Raw genomic sequence first — 17800 nt, forward strand, 5'->3', positions numbered from 1 at the left:
TTTCAGGTTGCTTTTCTGAATTACTATGTAAAAATATATAGCACCATTATAACTTCTGGTAATTAATCAAATTTCTTTCTAAAGAAAGCTTATAAGCAATATATGAAATGCATAGTTCATCATATTGTACAGCATTATCAAGAATTTTTTAATTTTTTAAATGTTTATTTTGAGACAGAACAGAGTGTGATATGAGTGGGGGAGGACCAGAGAGAGAGAATCCCAAGCAGGCTCCACATTTTTAGCACAGGGCCCAACACAGGGCTCGGACTCATGAACCATGAGATCATGACCTGAGCTGAAATCAAGAGTCGGATACTCAACTGACTGAGCACCCAGGCACCCCTTAAGTATTTTATTAAAAAAAAAAAAACAAACCCTTAACTTTGTTAATTTGTAGGCAATACAACAGAAATCTTGGGATTTTAATTTTCATTTCTTTGATGAATATTAAAAATGAGTATTTTCCACATTTTGATAAAATTTTATTTCAAATTTTATACCACCTATTAAAATGATTTTTAATGGGCTTATACTTCTATTTTTAATATATTTTATTGAGTGGTTTCTAGGGGTTCACTGTTATGCTAAGCCTTGTGGAGAAGGCAAAAGAATAATAATGAATTGCTTTCAACCTTAGTAATCTGTATTTTATAATTATAAAACTTGCAGTATGGAAAAGGCCTTAAAATATGTCTTACTCAAGTTACGGTTGTGGAAGGAAAGATTAAACCCATAAAACAATTAGGGACACCAGGCAAGATAGCAGATGATAACATGGCACAACGTAGCCTTTATTATTGGAATTCAGAAAAAGTAGAAAGCTAGGTGAATTGCAATGTCAGTTGTCATTAGAAAGAAGGACCTGCTGGACTTTGAAGAATAGAAGAGTTAAGGGCTAGGAGGGGAAATGAACGTGTCGCAGTTGTTGGAAGGATTAAATCATTCAGACTAGGGTGGAGGGTTTGTGGGTTGGTGTTGGGACATAGAGTGTGAGATGAGATCATATTAAATGTGTACCTCACAGGTCACCTGACCCCTCTGGTTGAGACCCATCACCCTGGCTTCTGTGAGGTAGCTGAATGGTTCCTGAAAAGCCTGACCAAAAACCTAACTCTACAGGGCCATGCTTGTGTTACCAACAGATTGTACAACTTCTGCCAGAGCTAAGCTGTTGAACTCTATTGGGCACTCTGAGTTGCCCTGTGGAGTGAGTTTTAGGAAAATCAGTGCATAAGGCAGCATTCCTGTGTTGTTCCAGGTAGTCCTGTGACTTTAAACAAATTACTTACCTTCCTGTACCTCAGGTTCCTCATTTGTACCACAAGCTCATTGTAGATATCAGATTATATAGTTTCTAGCCAGAGCTCAGTAAGGCACAGCTTTCACAGGGCACGTTGGAGAAAAGAGGCAGGGTATAAATAGAAGGCAGACTCTGTGGTCACCCTCAGATCTATTCCAAGAAGGAGTCCTTTCTGTTAATTTATATCTTTAGAAGGTATGAGGAACTATAAGGGACTTTATTTCTTTGTCTTTGTGCAGATTTAGCCAAAGGACACTGGGGCAAGTATGCATGTTACCTATCTTCTGTACGGACAGGGTAAAATTAGTGGGCACTTAGGAGCCTATGGGATTAGGTCAAACTTCCCTCTGAAAAATCTGCTTTTTACTTATAGGCTTCTTTTAACTTTTTGAATTGCTGCCTCCCAGTTTCTTGCTTGTACATATTTTGGTGGATGATCCTTGAGAAATTGAGTCTGTTTTTATTGTACTTCTTTGGGTTATCTTTTACAGTGATCAGAATTCTTTTTTTTTTTTTTTAAAGCATGCCATATCTACTTATTTTTCTTTTTGGATTAGAGTTTAATCCAGGAAAGAGACTTTCTATCCTGATTTCATTTTGATGTTTAATTTATATAGTCCCAGAAAAATGGATCTTGCTGAGGTGTTGAGGAGACTAAGTTGGAGACAAACTTAACTGATTATCTTTTGATCATTCATAGGCATCTGCATTCAAACTGTCCTTCTCTGAATCTATAAAATTTGGTGGTTGTCTGAAGATTAGTAGAATGCCTGGCACATACATGATCCCCAATACATTTTTTTAAATTAATGCATCTGAGTGGTTGCATAATTCACCAGTCACTGTATGAAATTACTTACTCTGTAGAAGAAAAAATATTAGTTACCAAAGAGGTGAAGAATAAAAAAAACTCCTCTAAACTCCATCAAATATATTCAGCAGTCTCTCTAACATTTGCAAGTAATTAGTACCTTTTCACTCATTTAGGGTGTCACCATTGTTTATTTTGAGACAGAACAGAGTGCGCACATGAGTGGAGGAGGACCAGAGAGAGAATTCCAAGCAGGCTTCACTTTGTGAGACACTATCTAATCGATCCCCTTAATAACCCCCTGATGGGTTGTGGAGATACTGTTATCTCCTCTTTACAGAGGAGCAAGCCACTGATAGAGGAAAAAAGAGAAGGGATTTTCCGAATACCACCCAGCATGTGTATATGACACATTGATGAAAGTGGAACTTCTTTCTTTTGATGGCCAGTTCAGGGCTTTTTCCACTCTCTAAGTCCTTAATCTCTAGGAAAGAACCTGTCTTAAGTCCCTTATCCTTTCATCAAAGCAGAGGAATTTATACAGGTGTGCTAGCTCAGATTCTGTCTCTGAGTGTTTCCTCGGCAGGAGCTGACTCTTCCTTCTCCCTAATTAACTTTTATGTGGAAACTCCTATAGTAATGAAATTGCTTGTGCGAGTGTTCTCTCACCTGGTTTTCTGTTTAGTGCACCTGGAGGGAGCAAGCGTTTCTGCTGTCTCATGGCATTATCTTTGCTGAGGGAGGAATTTGTAGGAACTCAGATAACTCCCTTCCTGAGAGAAAGCTTTTTTTTTTTTTTAATCCAAAATTCTTTGGGCACAGCTTAGCTATTTGCAGAAATTTACCATTTGTCATTAAAGCACACTGGTTCATGGTATTGGCAGCATAGCATGCTGGCAGCATAGACAAAATCATGGGAGTCAGAGAAATCAAGTTTGAATCCTGGTTTTGTTATTTACTGGGCATTTCACTTCTTGGAGCTGATTTCTTCCATTGTCCAATGGGGATTATGCATTAATGATATCTACCTCACAGGGTTATTGGGAGGATTAAAGATAAAATATATTTGTCTTATGATGAAATGAGCAGAAAAATGTGATCCTCTTCCTGGACTCTAGATCCCATTTGTGTGTCCTGTCTCTCATGTCCCCTCCTGCTCTGCTTTCCTCCTCACTCTTCTCTAGGACACTTTCTGCCCTAGCAGGTTGACCGGTGAGGTGGACAGCAGCAGCTTCCTTTGCCCTCTGGCTCTTTTGCATTTGGCCAGTGGGGAGTCCCAGCAGGAGATCAGAGGAGGATGAGATCATATTCATGTCCTTATTTCCTTCCTTTCAGGGTCAACTGAGGCTAGTGGTGTCCCAGAGAATAACCTTTTCCAAGGCAACCCACTTCGTGACACTCTTCTCCTGTATCAGGGATCCACCCCTCTCCTTGTCCCTTTTGAGGGTGGTGGAAACTCTATTATTGCTTGTTCCAAGAACTTCACTTATCCTTTGTAGATTCTTCTACCCTACCATCATCTTAAATAGTCTCTTTACCAAACCCTCCTTGAAGGATCCTAATATGAGTGTGCTGTCTATTTACTCCTGGGATCTTAACTGATACATTATTCATTACTGTTTAGTTGAAAGTACATCTGCCTAGGTCTGTCTTATTTGAGGGAGTTTGGCACATTTAAGAGAAAAGAAAAAAGAATGGGTTGTTTTTATTTGCCGTTTGATATTAAGAGAAGAAGGATGATGATGATGGTGGTGATGATGTGAGCCAAGCATTCATCTGGACACTGTTTTATACACATTAGCTCATTTAAACTCAAACACACATGAATATTATTACCTCCCTTTTGTAGATCTCAAAAAAGATCAGAGGGGTTAAGTAGCTTGACTAAAGCCACACAGAATGCCTTTGGGGAGCTGAAACCCTAACCTACGCCTATTTGGTTTCGAGGCCCCTACTGTTTTAGCCAGACCATGTTGCCTCCCAAATATACAGGCTGAGAAGGTCCAGCCCATCAGCAGTCAGTTCTCAATTAAACCCATTTGCCTACTCACATTTCTATAGGAAAGTCTTTAAGTGATGTCAAAGCAAATTTGTTAACAAGTTGATTATTTCATCAGATCTTATCAGGTCAATTCCATGATTTGTCTGTTTTGACTGATTTGTTAATTTAAAACCATTGAGTTACTAGCCCACTAGGGGCAGCTGACTATTCCCTGGTTGCCCCTAAGAGTACTCATTAGATACTGAGTAATTAAATATTTTGAATGAGTTTTTCTCTGAGAGCGTATATGCTTCCCACAGCTTTTAGTTGGATTTTATTTTCTCCCTAGGTGTGGAATATTTAGTTGTCAGTTTATATTATTTCTGTCTACTTCTTAAGTTAATTCTAGGTGGGTAATACAATTTCACATTTTCGGAGCACTTATAAAATGCTTGGGATTAGAACCAGTCAGGAAGGGTGACTAAATTCCTGGAGGTATACCAGCTGGGAAATTTGCATTTGTGGATCATGTCTTCCTGCCCTCCCCCACTCCCTTAAAAATAATCCACACATACTCCAAGAGACTGTATTCATCTAGCAACTCACATTTGATTGTGCACATTTCGCTTGCCTCAGGCAAGCCTTTTCATTAATCTTGGAAGAAGACTTTGTGCCTCAGTGCCCTTTGGGTCTCTCCAGTTGTGCCTTGGGACATTGTTAGTAGTAATAAACTGGTTTTCTCTGATTCTAGCAGTACCTCGCTGTTGAGGGATCTCTGGCCTCCCTGAAAGTATCTGCCTTTTAGGGTCATACGTCTTTAGGGGGAATTCACACATGTTCAAAACAAGTCTTTGAGGCTTACGAGTCTGCCAGTGCAGTTGCTGGAAACCTTGGGGGAGGTTCCTCTCCAGTGGTGTAGGGGGGACCAGTGGGTTCCCCTGCTGCTGAGGGCTGGCCTTCTCTAGGGAACTGCACAGATGCTGTGTTCCTGGAAGCTGTCTTCCTTGGGTGTGGTGTGTGTGTGTGTGTGTGTGTGTGTGTGTGTGTGTGTGTGGGTTTAAAGTATACACAGTTACTTTGTTTGAATGTATTTATATTTTTGTATGTATAACTCACACACTTCTGCACTTTGAGATTTTTCAATCATTTTAGTAAAACAAACTCCTTCAGACTTTGCTCACTGTTATTCTTTTCCTTAAATCTCAGACATGAGTCTTTTGAGAAATTTAGAAGAAATCCAAATGATAGAATACATGCTTTTGTTAGAATCAGTCTGCTCCTACAATGTCAGCGTACATCTACAACGTCAGCATGTTTGTGTTTTGGTCCAGCTTGTTTGCTTTATCCCCTTTCCCTTAGTGTGACTTCTTTCCTAAAAGGCATTTCAGCCCACATGCAAATATACCTTGTGAATATGTACATCATGCCCAGATTCTAGCTGAATATCAGAATGATATTCTATTTGCTCTTTCCTCAAAACTTGAAATAGAGAGTCTCTTAGTGTCTCCTGGGAAGTAAGGTAAGGTGATAAGGCTATTGTGTCATTCTTAGAAACAATAGTTTTGCTTGACCAGGTAGACTGTTTCTCCCACTGTTTCTTGCAACATCTTGGAAGCCAAAGAGTAGAGAACTCCCTAAATTGACTGAAGAACCTTTGTGCTGTGGGTTATCGCTAAAGGTGATACAGGAAGCCACCATGCCGTGGTCAGAGGGCTTTCAGATGTGCTAAGATTCCCCTGGTGGTGGCCATACCTTGATGAATCCTGAGTGGCAAGTGGTGGTGGTGGGGGGGCACTGTACCAGGTGGCATCAGCACACAGTTCAGCCTGCATCTTCATCTCATATGTGTAAATCTAAGTTGTGGCCACTAAAAAATGTAGACTGGAAGACTTAATGGAAAACAGATGGTGCTTGAAATCTCTAACTTATATTTGACAAAAGCTCTTTTGGAAACGCTGCTTGTGTGTACTTTTGTTGATTTAAACACAGCACCATTTTAGCTTGTTCTGCTGAATACTTTAAGAATTATTGTCCTAATCTAAGACAGCATTTCAAAGTGCACATGTTAATCATATACTTGATTAAACATTTCCTTGCCTTTCTCTTCAGAATCCAGTTGGCTTTTGAGTGGATAATTGTTGCAGTGAGCTCAGTGACATTGGAAGCGACTCTTGTCCATTTGAATTACTTAAAACACCACCATGAAAAGAAATACCTGTGATCTGCTTTCTCGGAGCAAAAGTGTAAGTACCTTTTGTTTTCATTTCTTTTCTAAAAATGTGCACACACACACATATATATATATTTTACTGTTTGTTTAGATTTTAATACTGTGTTGTCACGATCAGGCTTGTGGGAACCCTTGGTTAACTTTCGCTTCTTGGGACTGTATGCAGATTATTAACAAATGAAGACTTGTTCATCTGTGTGGCCTAGTTGACATTTGATGAGAATTCTCTTTCAGCCAGTTTATGTGCCTTACCATTCATTTGTATAAGCCTGATGGTGTGATGTTGGAAACTCTGATATTTGGATTGGTGCAGAAATTCTATGATTAAAAATTGAAACTGAAGACAGTTAAGTCTAGTATACTGAATTTTCTGGGCAAGTCCAAAAGGATAAACTGAGTTTATGTCGTTGTGTACTTCAATCAGTCACATTCCAAAAGTTTACGTACATGGTGAATAAATGTGAATACTTGATCAGTAAGACATGATTTCTATGAGCTGTCTACCCTAGTTTATGTCTCTAATTTTCTTTCCTTCAGAATTTTTTTTAAGTGAACACCCTCAGGGCCCTGAGGTAGAGTAAGCCTCCTTTCCAGTTACCTATTTATTGTTCTTAAGGTGCCAAATTAGTGATGATTTTTAGATCTGTATTAGCTTATAAATGAAAGCATAAGCAAATAGAGCAGCCCGAAGAAAGCTACCCAAGGCAAGGATGAAAGTAGACTTAATTTCTATGAGGCAAGCTCTAAGAACATGTCCCTTTGTTAATTTACCCAGGGGGGGGGGGGGCGGGGAAAGGCATCCAAACAGATGCATTTGTGACTTAGGAACATTTATTTGAAGGCATCAGAAAAACCACAAATGCAAACACATTTCTCTAGAATGAGAATGCTTTGTGTTGCAACCCGTGATTCTTTTGTGATGGCCCAAGGCCATCTCAGATTCTTTCTACAGAATAACTAGCAGACTTTTAAGGGTGAGCAATGCTGGAGTGTGTGGAGAGGGAAGTCTAGTGTGCTCAGTAGGGTTTCTTAAAAAATGAGAAGGTGCCCAGAAGTGTGCCGGTTCTTGGAGTACAGAGTGTGTTTAATAACTGACCACAGAAATTCAACAAACTTCGAGGGGATGTCTAAATTAATTTGTTTTCCTGGATGGTGTTTGGTTGTATGGATTATTAGATAAAATAAAGGGCCATGGCTTGGATCCGGGAGTTCCTTCGGTCATGATATATTTGTTCATTAAAATAGGAGGTGACATGCATACGAATTACCGAACTGCCAACACATCGTTCTGTTACAGAGTTTTTTTTTTTTTTAATTTTTAAAGTTTATTTATTTATTTTTGAAAGAGAGAGGAAGAGGGTAGAAAGAGGCAGGCAGAGAAGGGAGAGAGAGGGAACAGGTCAGAAAGAGGGAGAGAGAGAATATCTTAAGCAGGTTCTGTGTCTTCTTCGTAGAGCCTGATGTGGGGCTTGAACCCAGAAACCGTAGAGCATGACTTGAGCTGAAATCAAGAGTCAGATGCTTACCCGACTGACCCACCCAGGTGCCCCTGTGACTGAATTTTTCTTATTATGTTAAATATGGATGTAAACCACTTACATAATCCTTCTTTCTTTCATTAAATTTCACTGCCTTGTGATACGAAAAAAATGTGTAAAGCCAAAGGGGAGAATATTTCGGAGAATTAAAAATCGATCATTAAACATTGTTCTGGGGGAAAACATTCTAAAAGCAAATGATTAACTGTGTCGTGACTTTAAGGAACTGTGAATGCTTAATGATGCTAGGAGATTTCCCATTTAGGTTTGCTTAGTGCAAAAATTTTAATCTTGGTGGAAAGCCTCACAATTCCCAGATTATGAGAACGTGAGTTGCCTACATGGGTCTAAATGTAAACAGAGAGCTCTCATTTCACTGCATCTTGGCTTCTTGAAAATCCACTGGCATAAAGAAAGTGCTTCCACTTAATTAAAAGACTGCAGGTAGGAGATTGCTGTTTCTCAGAGAAAACAGCTACACTTTTTGCCTAGTTAGAAGTTGTCATAGAGTTTCAAAAGTTCATTTTGCACTGGCCTGAAAAAGTCACCCCCCCACTAGATTTTTGCCATTACAAAATCCAAGGTTATACACTTAGAGGCAGATGTTTCCTATTTTTGATGAGGAAAATTTTAAAAATTAATTTGGTTTAGGGTTTGAGAATGTTTCTCTTTGGCATTATGACATTTAAAAATCCAAAGAGAATGTTCTAAATGTTAAAACAGCCTCTGCTCCTCTCTGCAGGTCTCTGCATGTCTTGTATGTGTCATTGGGAAACTTCAGGCATACAAAAGAGCAGGAAAAAAAAAAGATCATCATTAGACAATTACTTCATTTTTTTCCTGAACACTTAAAGAGTGTTCATATTTTTCTCTGTCACATTCAAGATCTGGTGCAGTGTCCCTTTTAATGATTAATGCTCTGGATTCTTCATTTATTTGGAAGCGATCCATGAAAACTTTTAGCTATAAAAATATAAATAAAGACCTTTTTTCTTAAAGTGATATTTTGCTGGTTTGGGAGGATAATTTGTGGTTATAGTGGGTAAAAATGGGAGGAACTCATGTGGATAGTGCCCAAGTGAGGCCTGGCCCCAGTGGCTGTTGGTCCTTAAGGTCTCCTGTGGGAGACAGATGTGCATCAAAGAATCACACGCATATGTGTAAAGCAGTATTTCTCCAACCTATTACCTTTTGTAGGGCAAACGCTTTCAACCTGTCTTCATACATAATGGCTTCTTTCTCCATCCTAGAATGTAAATTTCCTGAGACAGAGGCAAGTAAGTAATTACGTGGTAATGGAATGAGTGAATGGGTACCCCATGTTATCTGCTGAGAGAAGCATCCTAGTATAATGGCAGCGTATCATAGAAAGACGTGGCTTAGTCAGAGAGGTCAGTCAAGCCTTTCCTGAGGAAAGGGGATCTTCAGGGTAGTCTGTGGTCTGAAGGGTGACTTAGCCTACTAAGGCAAAAAGGGGGCTTCCAGACAGAGCTAACCTGGTGTGTAAAGACTGTAGTGTTAGGGAATGTGGTGGTTTCACATTCAAGAACAAAAGCTAGAATAATCTGCTGACAACTTTAGAGAGATAGTTAAAGATGAACATATTTAAGGGATATTTAGGAGGGGAAAGATGATAGTGCTTTTTTTGGAAAGGTATTGGCGGTAGGATCTAGGGGAGAGGAAAGTATAGAAGGTGACTCCTGGGCTTGTAGTTAACTTAAGAAAATAGATGCGGTCCTTCCACTGTGGTGGAGAGCCTGGGTGTAAACCTGGGAGGGAATGGAGAGAGGCTAAGCCTGAGTCCACAGCTATTGACATGAGAATGTTTCAAGATACAGGAGTTTGGGGAGCAATTTTTTGTAATTCAGACAACAGGTGGATTTATACTCCAAACTGCTAATTCAATGTAGAAAATAGAGGGACACTTTAGTTGAAAATAAAAAAAAAAAATCCTGCAAGTTTAACCTCAAGCTGTCTTCACCAAATCTACAAGGGAAATATAATGACAATTATTTCTAATTTGGTTTTTAATTTACTGGAAAGAAAGACCATCCATTCTTGCAAACTATTATGTGTAGAGAAGTTCTGATAAATAGCAGCCTCAATTATATCCTCTTATTTCTTTATGATACAAACAAAACAGGACTTAAACTAGTTGATTTCTGAACACTTTCAAACATAAGCTCATAAAAACAGGTGTCTTTTTTTTTCTTCACTATTTCTGATATTATAATGTGGTTAATTTTGATCTATACTTTTATACTATTCCTGAACAAGTAGAATATAATTTTAAAATTTATTATTATTTTCTTAAAAATGAATTCAAATTTAAATAGCTTAAACTACCTTAATTTAAAGTAAATCAAAGCACTTATGTTGCTAAGTGAAAATGCTAAAGAGTCAAATATCATTAATATTATCAAATAATATTAGGATGAACTTACATAAAAGTTCCTATAATAAATGGACCTAAATTTTAAAATTTAAAATCAATTCTTTATCATAGATTATTAAAATATGAAACATTTTAAATTTTGATGTTGTGGTTCACAGATTTGCTTATGACATTTAAAGAAGTCCACAAATTTAAAAAATAGCAAGACCGATATATTGCACATAAAGTAAAAATATCAAAAACAAATAATTTAAGCTTTACATTCCTGACTTCCATAACCGTTCCAATTGTCTGCATCATTTATATTTGGAATACATGGTATTAATATTTATCTGTCATAAAATAAGAATTTCAGCAAATTTCACAGGGCTTATAGAGTTTCTGGTATATAATGTCTCCTTATAGTAGAAGGATAACTTAAAGATCTTCTAACCCAGCTGTTTTGTTTTGCTGATAAGGAAATTGAAACAGAGGTCTGGGGAGATGAAATAAACGACTTGCCTAAGAGGTAGCTTGGTGTAGTTGAAAAAAAAATGTGAGCTTTAAAATCATACAGAGGTGCCTGGGTGGCCCAGTTGGTTAAGCATCTGACTCTTTGTTTTGGCTCAGGTCATGATCTCATGGTTTGTGAGTTCGAGCCCCACATCAGGCTCTGTGCTGACAGTGCAGAGCCTGCTTGAGATATTCCCTCTCCCTCTCCCTCTCCCTCTCCCTCTCTCTGTGTCTATATCAAAAATAAAGAAACTTAATAAATAAATAAATAAAGTCATATAGAATTGGGTTCAAAATCTGGCTCTTTCAACTCTCCAGCTGTGGGTCGTTTGATAAGTTACTGACTGTGGTATTCTAAAGGGTGTTAGGGAAATGATACTAACACACAATGCTTGGTACATCAAAGGTATAGATAACCTCATTAGAAAGTTCTATCCACCTTAGCCTATAAGTGAGAGAGACCACCTGTGTTCTTTCCTCTCTGTGATTCTTAAAATGTGTCAAAGATGGGGGGGAAAAAAAGAAAAAAATACCTATCTCTTATCTCCTTTAACCTATTTCAAGTGCCTGAAAAGCTCCAGTGTTGGAAAATTATGGTGTCCAGATGAAGTCCTATAAAAATTAAGGCATTCAAGGAAAAACAAATGAAACATACCATAAAATAAAGAGATGATTATGTAGGTAGCATTTGTTATTTAAAAACTCTGGATTTTCTGATTTAATTAATAATTACAAAAGGAAAGAGAAGGAAAGGAAAAACCTTCATCTGGCAGATAACCCTTTTCTTGAAGTATTTATTTGCAACAGGAAGTGTTGGAGTAGAATATTCTTCCAGAGGTTTTATGATATGCATGCTTAACCTCTGTAAAGTTTTGGAGCCATCTCTTAGTGGACTGACATTTCATTTTAATGGGTCTGTTCGACATTCTTGTGTGACTTCTTGGAGTTGTATACCTCTTGGAGTGCTTAAGATCACATTTGTTTTTTTCTGGGTGCTGTTTCTTTGTCCATATGCTGAAAGGGAAAAGCATAAGCTGGTTTCTGTCTGTTCTAACCTTCCGAAGTGTCTTTGCCATCTGTGGAAGCTGGGGACAGCTTTGGCTGTTCTGCCTTCTGCTTTATTGGGGCCGCACAAGTCTCATTTGTACAACAATTACAGATTTTTGAATTTTTCTATAAAACCATCTTATCTTAAAACTATAATTGGTAAAATGAGGCTTGGTGAGGTATATAGAGCATATACATGTATAGTGTAAGCAGGAAAATCCCATGCAGAAGGAAAGCCTTCTTTTTGTTTACTATTCTGAATTATAATGGATCAGCTAATCCCTCTGTTTAAAGCTTGCCTTCTCCTGACTCAAATATGTTTTCATGAAGTCATCTAATTTTATTCTAGAACAGCATTTAGTTGTAAACATCTAGAATTTTTTCCTTTTACCTACATAGCATAACAATTTAGGACAGGAAGAAAGTAATTAACAAAGAATATGCTTTTTAAAGCTGTTAGAAAATTTCACAAAAAAGTACTCTAGCAACAACTTTGCTTTTAACTTAAATAGTTTAATTTGTAACAGTGGTTAAGGCTCTATCCCAATCCTTTAACAACTACTGTTAGCTGTAGCAGCTCTTTTCAATCCATTGGTCCCTGAGAGAAAGGAACCATTTACAGTGACCCCAGCATCACATCCATGACTCAAATTTTCCTTGGCATTTCTCCTGTGACATATTGATATAGTATGATTTTTCTGCAGTTAAAGATTTAATTCCAGCAGCTTGTATTTCTTTTGAAAATAATCTTAAAAATAATAGATTCACTCTTTCTTGGTATGAGGAGCTCTAATCACGATAGCCCACCATTAGGTTCTCTTCAGTATTATGATGTTCTTTCACTGATCTAGGTGTTTACTGTTTTCCTGGTATAAGGAAGCCAATGTGATCAAGTGCAGCAATCTCAAACTTGGGCTTCAAAAAGAAATTATTAGGACTTCTGTTTATATTTACTTTCAAATGTGATCTTTTTTCAAATTTCAACTTTTTGTTTATGTTTGATAAATGTACAAAATACATGTGTACAATCGATACATATATAAATTGGGAAAATCTATTCCAGATATTTTTCCTGATAGGGGTATGTAATCAAAATAGTTTAGAGGCTATTCTTTGCAGTGAAAAGATCATTGTTTTTGGATTGGGATACCTGGATTCAGTCCTCAAATCCGCTAGTGCTTAAAGATCTGACCTTTAGTAAATTACTTATTTTTTTCTGAGCCTTAGTGCCTATGTGTACAGAAAAGAAAAAGTGTATCATAATGAAGGGGAAATCTCCTTTCATATAATAGTTGGTTGGTAAATTCTATCTTGAGGGTTGTGGATGCTTTTTGGTAGCTACAGAGCTGAGTGATAATATCTGGCCCAGAAAAGAATTACTTGGAAATGCCAGGAAATGAAGTATATTCCTCTCACTAAAGAGGTGCAAGCATAGTTTCCAAGACCCTTTAGCCAGTTTTCTTATTATGCACAGGATTCAGCCATAAGAGGAGTGGTTAAACTAGGTGAGAGTTCTCTTTCCTACCAGTTAAGAATTTCTGTGATTCTCAGTCATGTTGTGTCCATTTGTAAAATGAATTGAAAGTCATTTATCAAATAAATACAAAATCAAGACATTGCGGCAAAGGAGTGTATTAGCTCAGTTGCCTTAACAAAAATATGGTAGACTATGTGACTTAAGCAGCAGACATGTATTTTCTTAGAACTGTAGAGGCTGGGGACTCTACGATCACGGTGCTGGACAGTTCAGTTCCTGATGACAGTTCTCATCTTGGCTTTCTCATTGTGAACTCCCAAAGGCCCCTATCTCCAAATGCTATCACACTGGGCTATAGGCCTTCAAAATGGGAATTTGGGGTGTGACACAAACATGCCTTCTATAACAGAGTTTGATATTATTTTTTATTTTGTTTTATTTTTTCATCATGATAGGTATACTCTTTAATCCCTATCACCTATTTTACCCACTTCCCCTCTGGTAACCATCACTTTGTTCTCTACAGTTAAGAGTCTGTTTCTTTGTCTCTCTCTCTCTCTTTTTTTTCTTTGCTCATTTGTTTCTTAAATTCCACATATAAGTGAGATCATTTGGTATTTGTCTTTCTCTGACTGACTGACTTCACTTAACATTATACTCTCTGGGTCTATCCACGTTGTTGCAAATTGCAAGGTTTCATTCTTTTTTTACGGCTGAATAATATTCCATTGTGGATGTATACCACATCTTCTTTATCCATTTATCTGTTGATGGAATCCTCCATAGTTTGGCTCTTGTAAATAATGCTGCAATAAACACAGGGGTTCATGTATCCATTTGAATTAGCATTTTTTGTATTTTTTGGGTAAATACTCAGTAGTGCAATTACTGGATCATAGGGTAATTCTTTTTGTAATGTCTTGAGAAAATTCCATACTTTTCCCACTATGGACTGAACTAGTTTGCATTTCCACCACCAGTGCATGAGGGTTTCTTTTTCTCTACATCTTCTCCAGCACTTGTTTCTTGTGTTTTTGCTTTAGTCACTCTGAGAGTTGTGAGGTGATGTCTCATGGAGTTTTTATTTGCGTTTCCCTGATGATGACTGATGTTGAGCACCTTTTCATGTGTCTGTTGACCATCTGTATGTATTATTTGGAGAAATGTCTGTTCATGTTTTCTGACCATTTTTTAATTGGATTATTTATTTTTTGTATGTTGAGTTGTATCAGTTATTTACATATTTTGGATACTAACCCTTTATCAGATAAGTCATTTGCAAATACCTTCTTCCATCCAGTAGGTTGCTTTTATTTTTGTTGATTGTTTCCTTTGCTGTGCAGAAATTTTTTATTTTGGTGTAGTCTCAATAGTTTATTTTTGCTTTTATTTCCTTTGCCTCAGGACACATATCTAGAAAAATATTGCTATGGCTGATGTCAGAGAGATTACTGCTTGTGCTCTCTCCAAGGATTTTTATGGTTTCAGGTCTCACATTTAGGTCATTAATCCATTTTAAGTTTATTTCTGTGTATGGTGTAAGAAAGTGGTCCAGTGTCATTCTTTTGCATACGGCTGTACAGTTTGCTCAACACCATTTGCTGAATAGACTTTCTCCCATTGTATATTCATTCCACTTTTGTCAAAGACTAATTGGCCATACAACTATGGGTTTATTTCTGTGTTTTCTGTTTTGTTATGCTAATCCATGTGTCTATTTTTATGCCAGTACCATTACTTCTGCTTTGTAATATAATTTTTTTTTTAATTTTTTTTCAACGTTTTTTATTTATTTTTGGGACAGAGAGAGAGACAGAGCATGAACGGGGGGAGGGGCAGAGAGAGAGGGAGACACAGAATCGGAAACAGGCTCCAGGCTCCGAGCCATCAGCCCAGAGCCCGACGCGGGGCTCGAACTCACAGACCGCGAGATCGTGACCTGGCTGAAGTCGGACGCTTAACCGACTGCGCCACCCAGGCGCCCCTGTAATATAATTTGAAATCTGAAATTGTGATACCTCCACTTTTGTTTTTCTTTTTCAAGATAATGTAGGTTTTCCAGGTCTTTTGTGGTTCCACACAAATTTTAGAATTGTTTTGTTGTAGTTCTATGAAAAATGCTATTGGTATTTTGATAGGGATTGCATTAAATCTGTAGATTGCTTTGAGTAGCATAGATATTTTAACAGTATTGGTTCTTCCAACCCATTTGCGTTTAATGTCTTTATATTTCTCTGCATTATCTTGAATTTCTTTTATCAGTGTTTTATAGTTTACATAGTACAGGTCTTTGATCTCTTCAGTTAAGTTTATTCCTAGATACTTTTGTTTTTGGTACAATTGCAAATGGGATTGCTTTCTTGATTTCACTTTGTGCTACTTCATTATAAGTGTACAGAAATGGAACAGATTTCTGTACATTGATTTTGTATCTTGTGACTTTAGTAGTAGTTTTTTGGTGGACTCTTTAATGTTTTCTGATTATAGTATCATGTTGTCTTAGTATAGTGAGAGTTGTTCTTCTTCCATACCTATTTGTATGCCTTTTATTTCTTTATGTCCTCTCATTGCTTTGGTACGATGTTGAATAAAAGTGGTGAGTAGACATCGTTGTTTTGTTCCTGACCTTAGGGGAAATGCTTTCAGTTTTTCACCATGGAGTATGATGTTGACTGTAATTTTTTATGTAAGGCCTTTATTATGTTGAGGTATGTTCCCTCTAGATCTACTTTGCATAGGGTTTTTATCATGAAGGAATGTTACACTTTGTCAAATGCTTTTTCTGCATCTATTGAAATGATCATATGGTTGCTATCCTTTCTTATTGATGTGACGTATCATGTTGATTTTTTTGTGAATATTGAACCACTCCTACATCCTGGGAATAAATCCCACTTGAAGGTGCTGTATGATTTTTTAAATTTATTGTTGGATTTGATTTGGTGATATTTTGTTGAGGATTTTTGCATCTATATTCATGAGAAGTATTGGCCTGTAGTTCTCTATTTTTGTGGTGTCTTTATCTGCTTTTGATATTATGGTGATACTGGACTAACATAGTAAATTTGAAAGTTTTCTTTCCTCTTCCATTTTTTAGAATAATTTGAGAAGTATAGGTATTAACCCTACTTTAAATGTTTGCTAGAATTCACCTGTGAAGAGGTCCAGTTCTGGGCTTTTGTTTTTTGGGAGTTTTTGATTAGTCATTCAGTTTCATTGCTGGTAATTGGTCTGTCCAAAATTTCTATTTCTTATGGCTTCGGTTTTTGTGGGTTATATGAAACTAGAAATCAGCCTCCAGAAAAAATTGGGGAAGAGCCCAAATACATGGAGATTAAATAATTTTCTGCTACAAAATGAATGGGTAATCAAAGAAGAAATCAAACAGTACATGGAAATATATGAAAATGAAAACACAATGGTCTAAAACTTTTGGGATGTAGCAAAAGTGGTTCTAAGAGGGAAGGTTATAGCAATACAGGGAGGTCTAACTGAAGAAATAAGAAAAATATCAAATAAACAACCTTAAACCTAAAAGAAGCTAGAAAAAGAAGAAGAAATAAAACTCAAATCCTATAAAAGGAAGGAAATAATAAAGATTAGAGCAAAACTGAATGATACAGAAACTTAACAAGAATGATGAACAGATCAATGAAACTACAAACTTGTTCTTTGAAAAGATCAACAAAATAAACCTCTAGCCAGAGTTCTCAAGAGAGAGAGAGAGAGAGAGACAAAGAGAGAACCCAAATAAACAAAATCAGTAATGAAAAGAGAAATCCAGTAAACATTACAGAAATACAAACAGTTGTAACAGAGTATTATGAAAACCCATATACCAATAAATTGGACAGCTTACAAGGAATGGATAAATTCCTAGAGTTTGATATTCTTAAGGGGTGATTTGAATAAGTCATTATGTTATTTATGCCCTAAGGATGGTGACAGATGTTCTGGGCTTCACATACTCTCTCAGGTGGATAACACTGAAAATTATCTGGTGAATATCATTCTCTTCTCTACTATTTTCTATATTTTATGTAGGTGAAACCCAATGATGATTTTTGAGGTTCTGATATTCTCTTTATGGATCTTGGGCTAATTTTAATTTTATTTGAAAACGTTGTCTCTTCCATCACTATTCTTATTTGGCTTTTAAAATACTGTTTGTTATTACATCCAGTCCAGTGACCTAGATCTCTAAAATTCCTTGTCCTGTTGGGGGATATACCAGTTGAGTTAACTTTTCAGACTTTTGGCCTGATTATCCGAGTCATTCCCTTTACTCATAGCATTGCTTTTATGCTAACCATAAATGTACAGTCAAAGGGAGAGACACACAAATGGCTATAGTTACAGTATATTTAAAAAAAAATTTTTTTAACATTTATTTATTTTTGAGACAGAGAGAGACAGAGCATGAATGGGGGAGGGTCAGAGAGAGAGAGGGAGACACAGAATCTGAAACAGGCTCCAGGCTCTGAGCAGTCAGCACAGAGCGGACGCGGGGCTCGAACTCACGGACC

General features: G+C 37.1%; 1 protein-coding gene across 6 annotated transcripts in view; it reads left to right on the forward strand.

Moving 5' to 3' along the window:
* Positions 1-17800, forward strand: part of PDE4D (phosphodiesterase 4D) — a 1431601-nt gene that overhangs the window by 318949 nt on the left and 1094852 nt on the right. For all 6 annotated transcript variants that reach the window (XM_040452554.1, XM_040452564.1, XM_040452576.1 and 3 more), the window contains one exon: positions 6205-6338. In XM_040452554.1, coding sequence (XP_040308488.1) covers positions 6297-6338 — 42 coding nt within the window. In that variant the 5' untranslated portion in view covers positions 6205-6296. The remainder of the gene's footprint in view (positions 1-6204; positions 6339-17800) is intronic.

Source organism: Herpailurus yagouaroundi, unplaced genomic scaffold (genome assembly GCF_014898765.1).
Source record: "Herpailurus yagouaroundi ecotype Mexico unplaced genomic scaffold, PumYag 29, whole genome shotgun sequence".
NCBI lineage: Eukaryota > Metazoa > Chordata > Mammalia > Carnivora > Felidae > Herpailurus > Herpailurus yagouaroundi.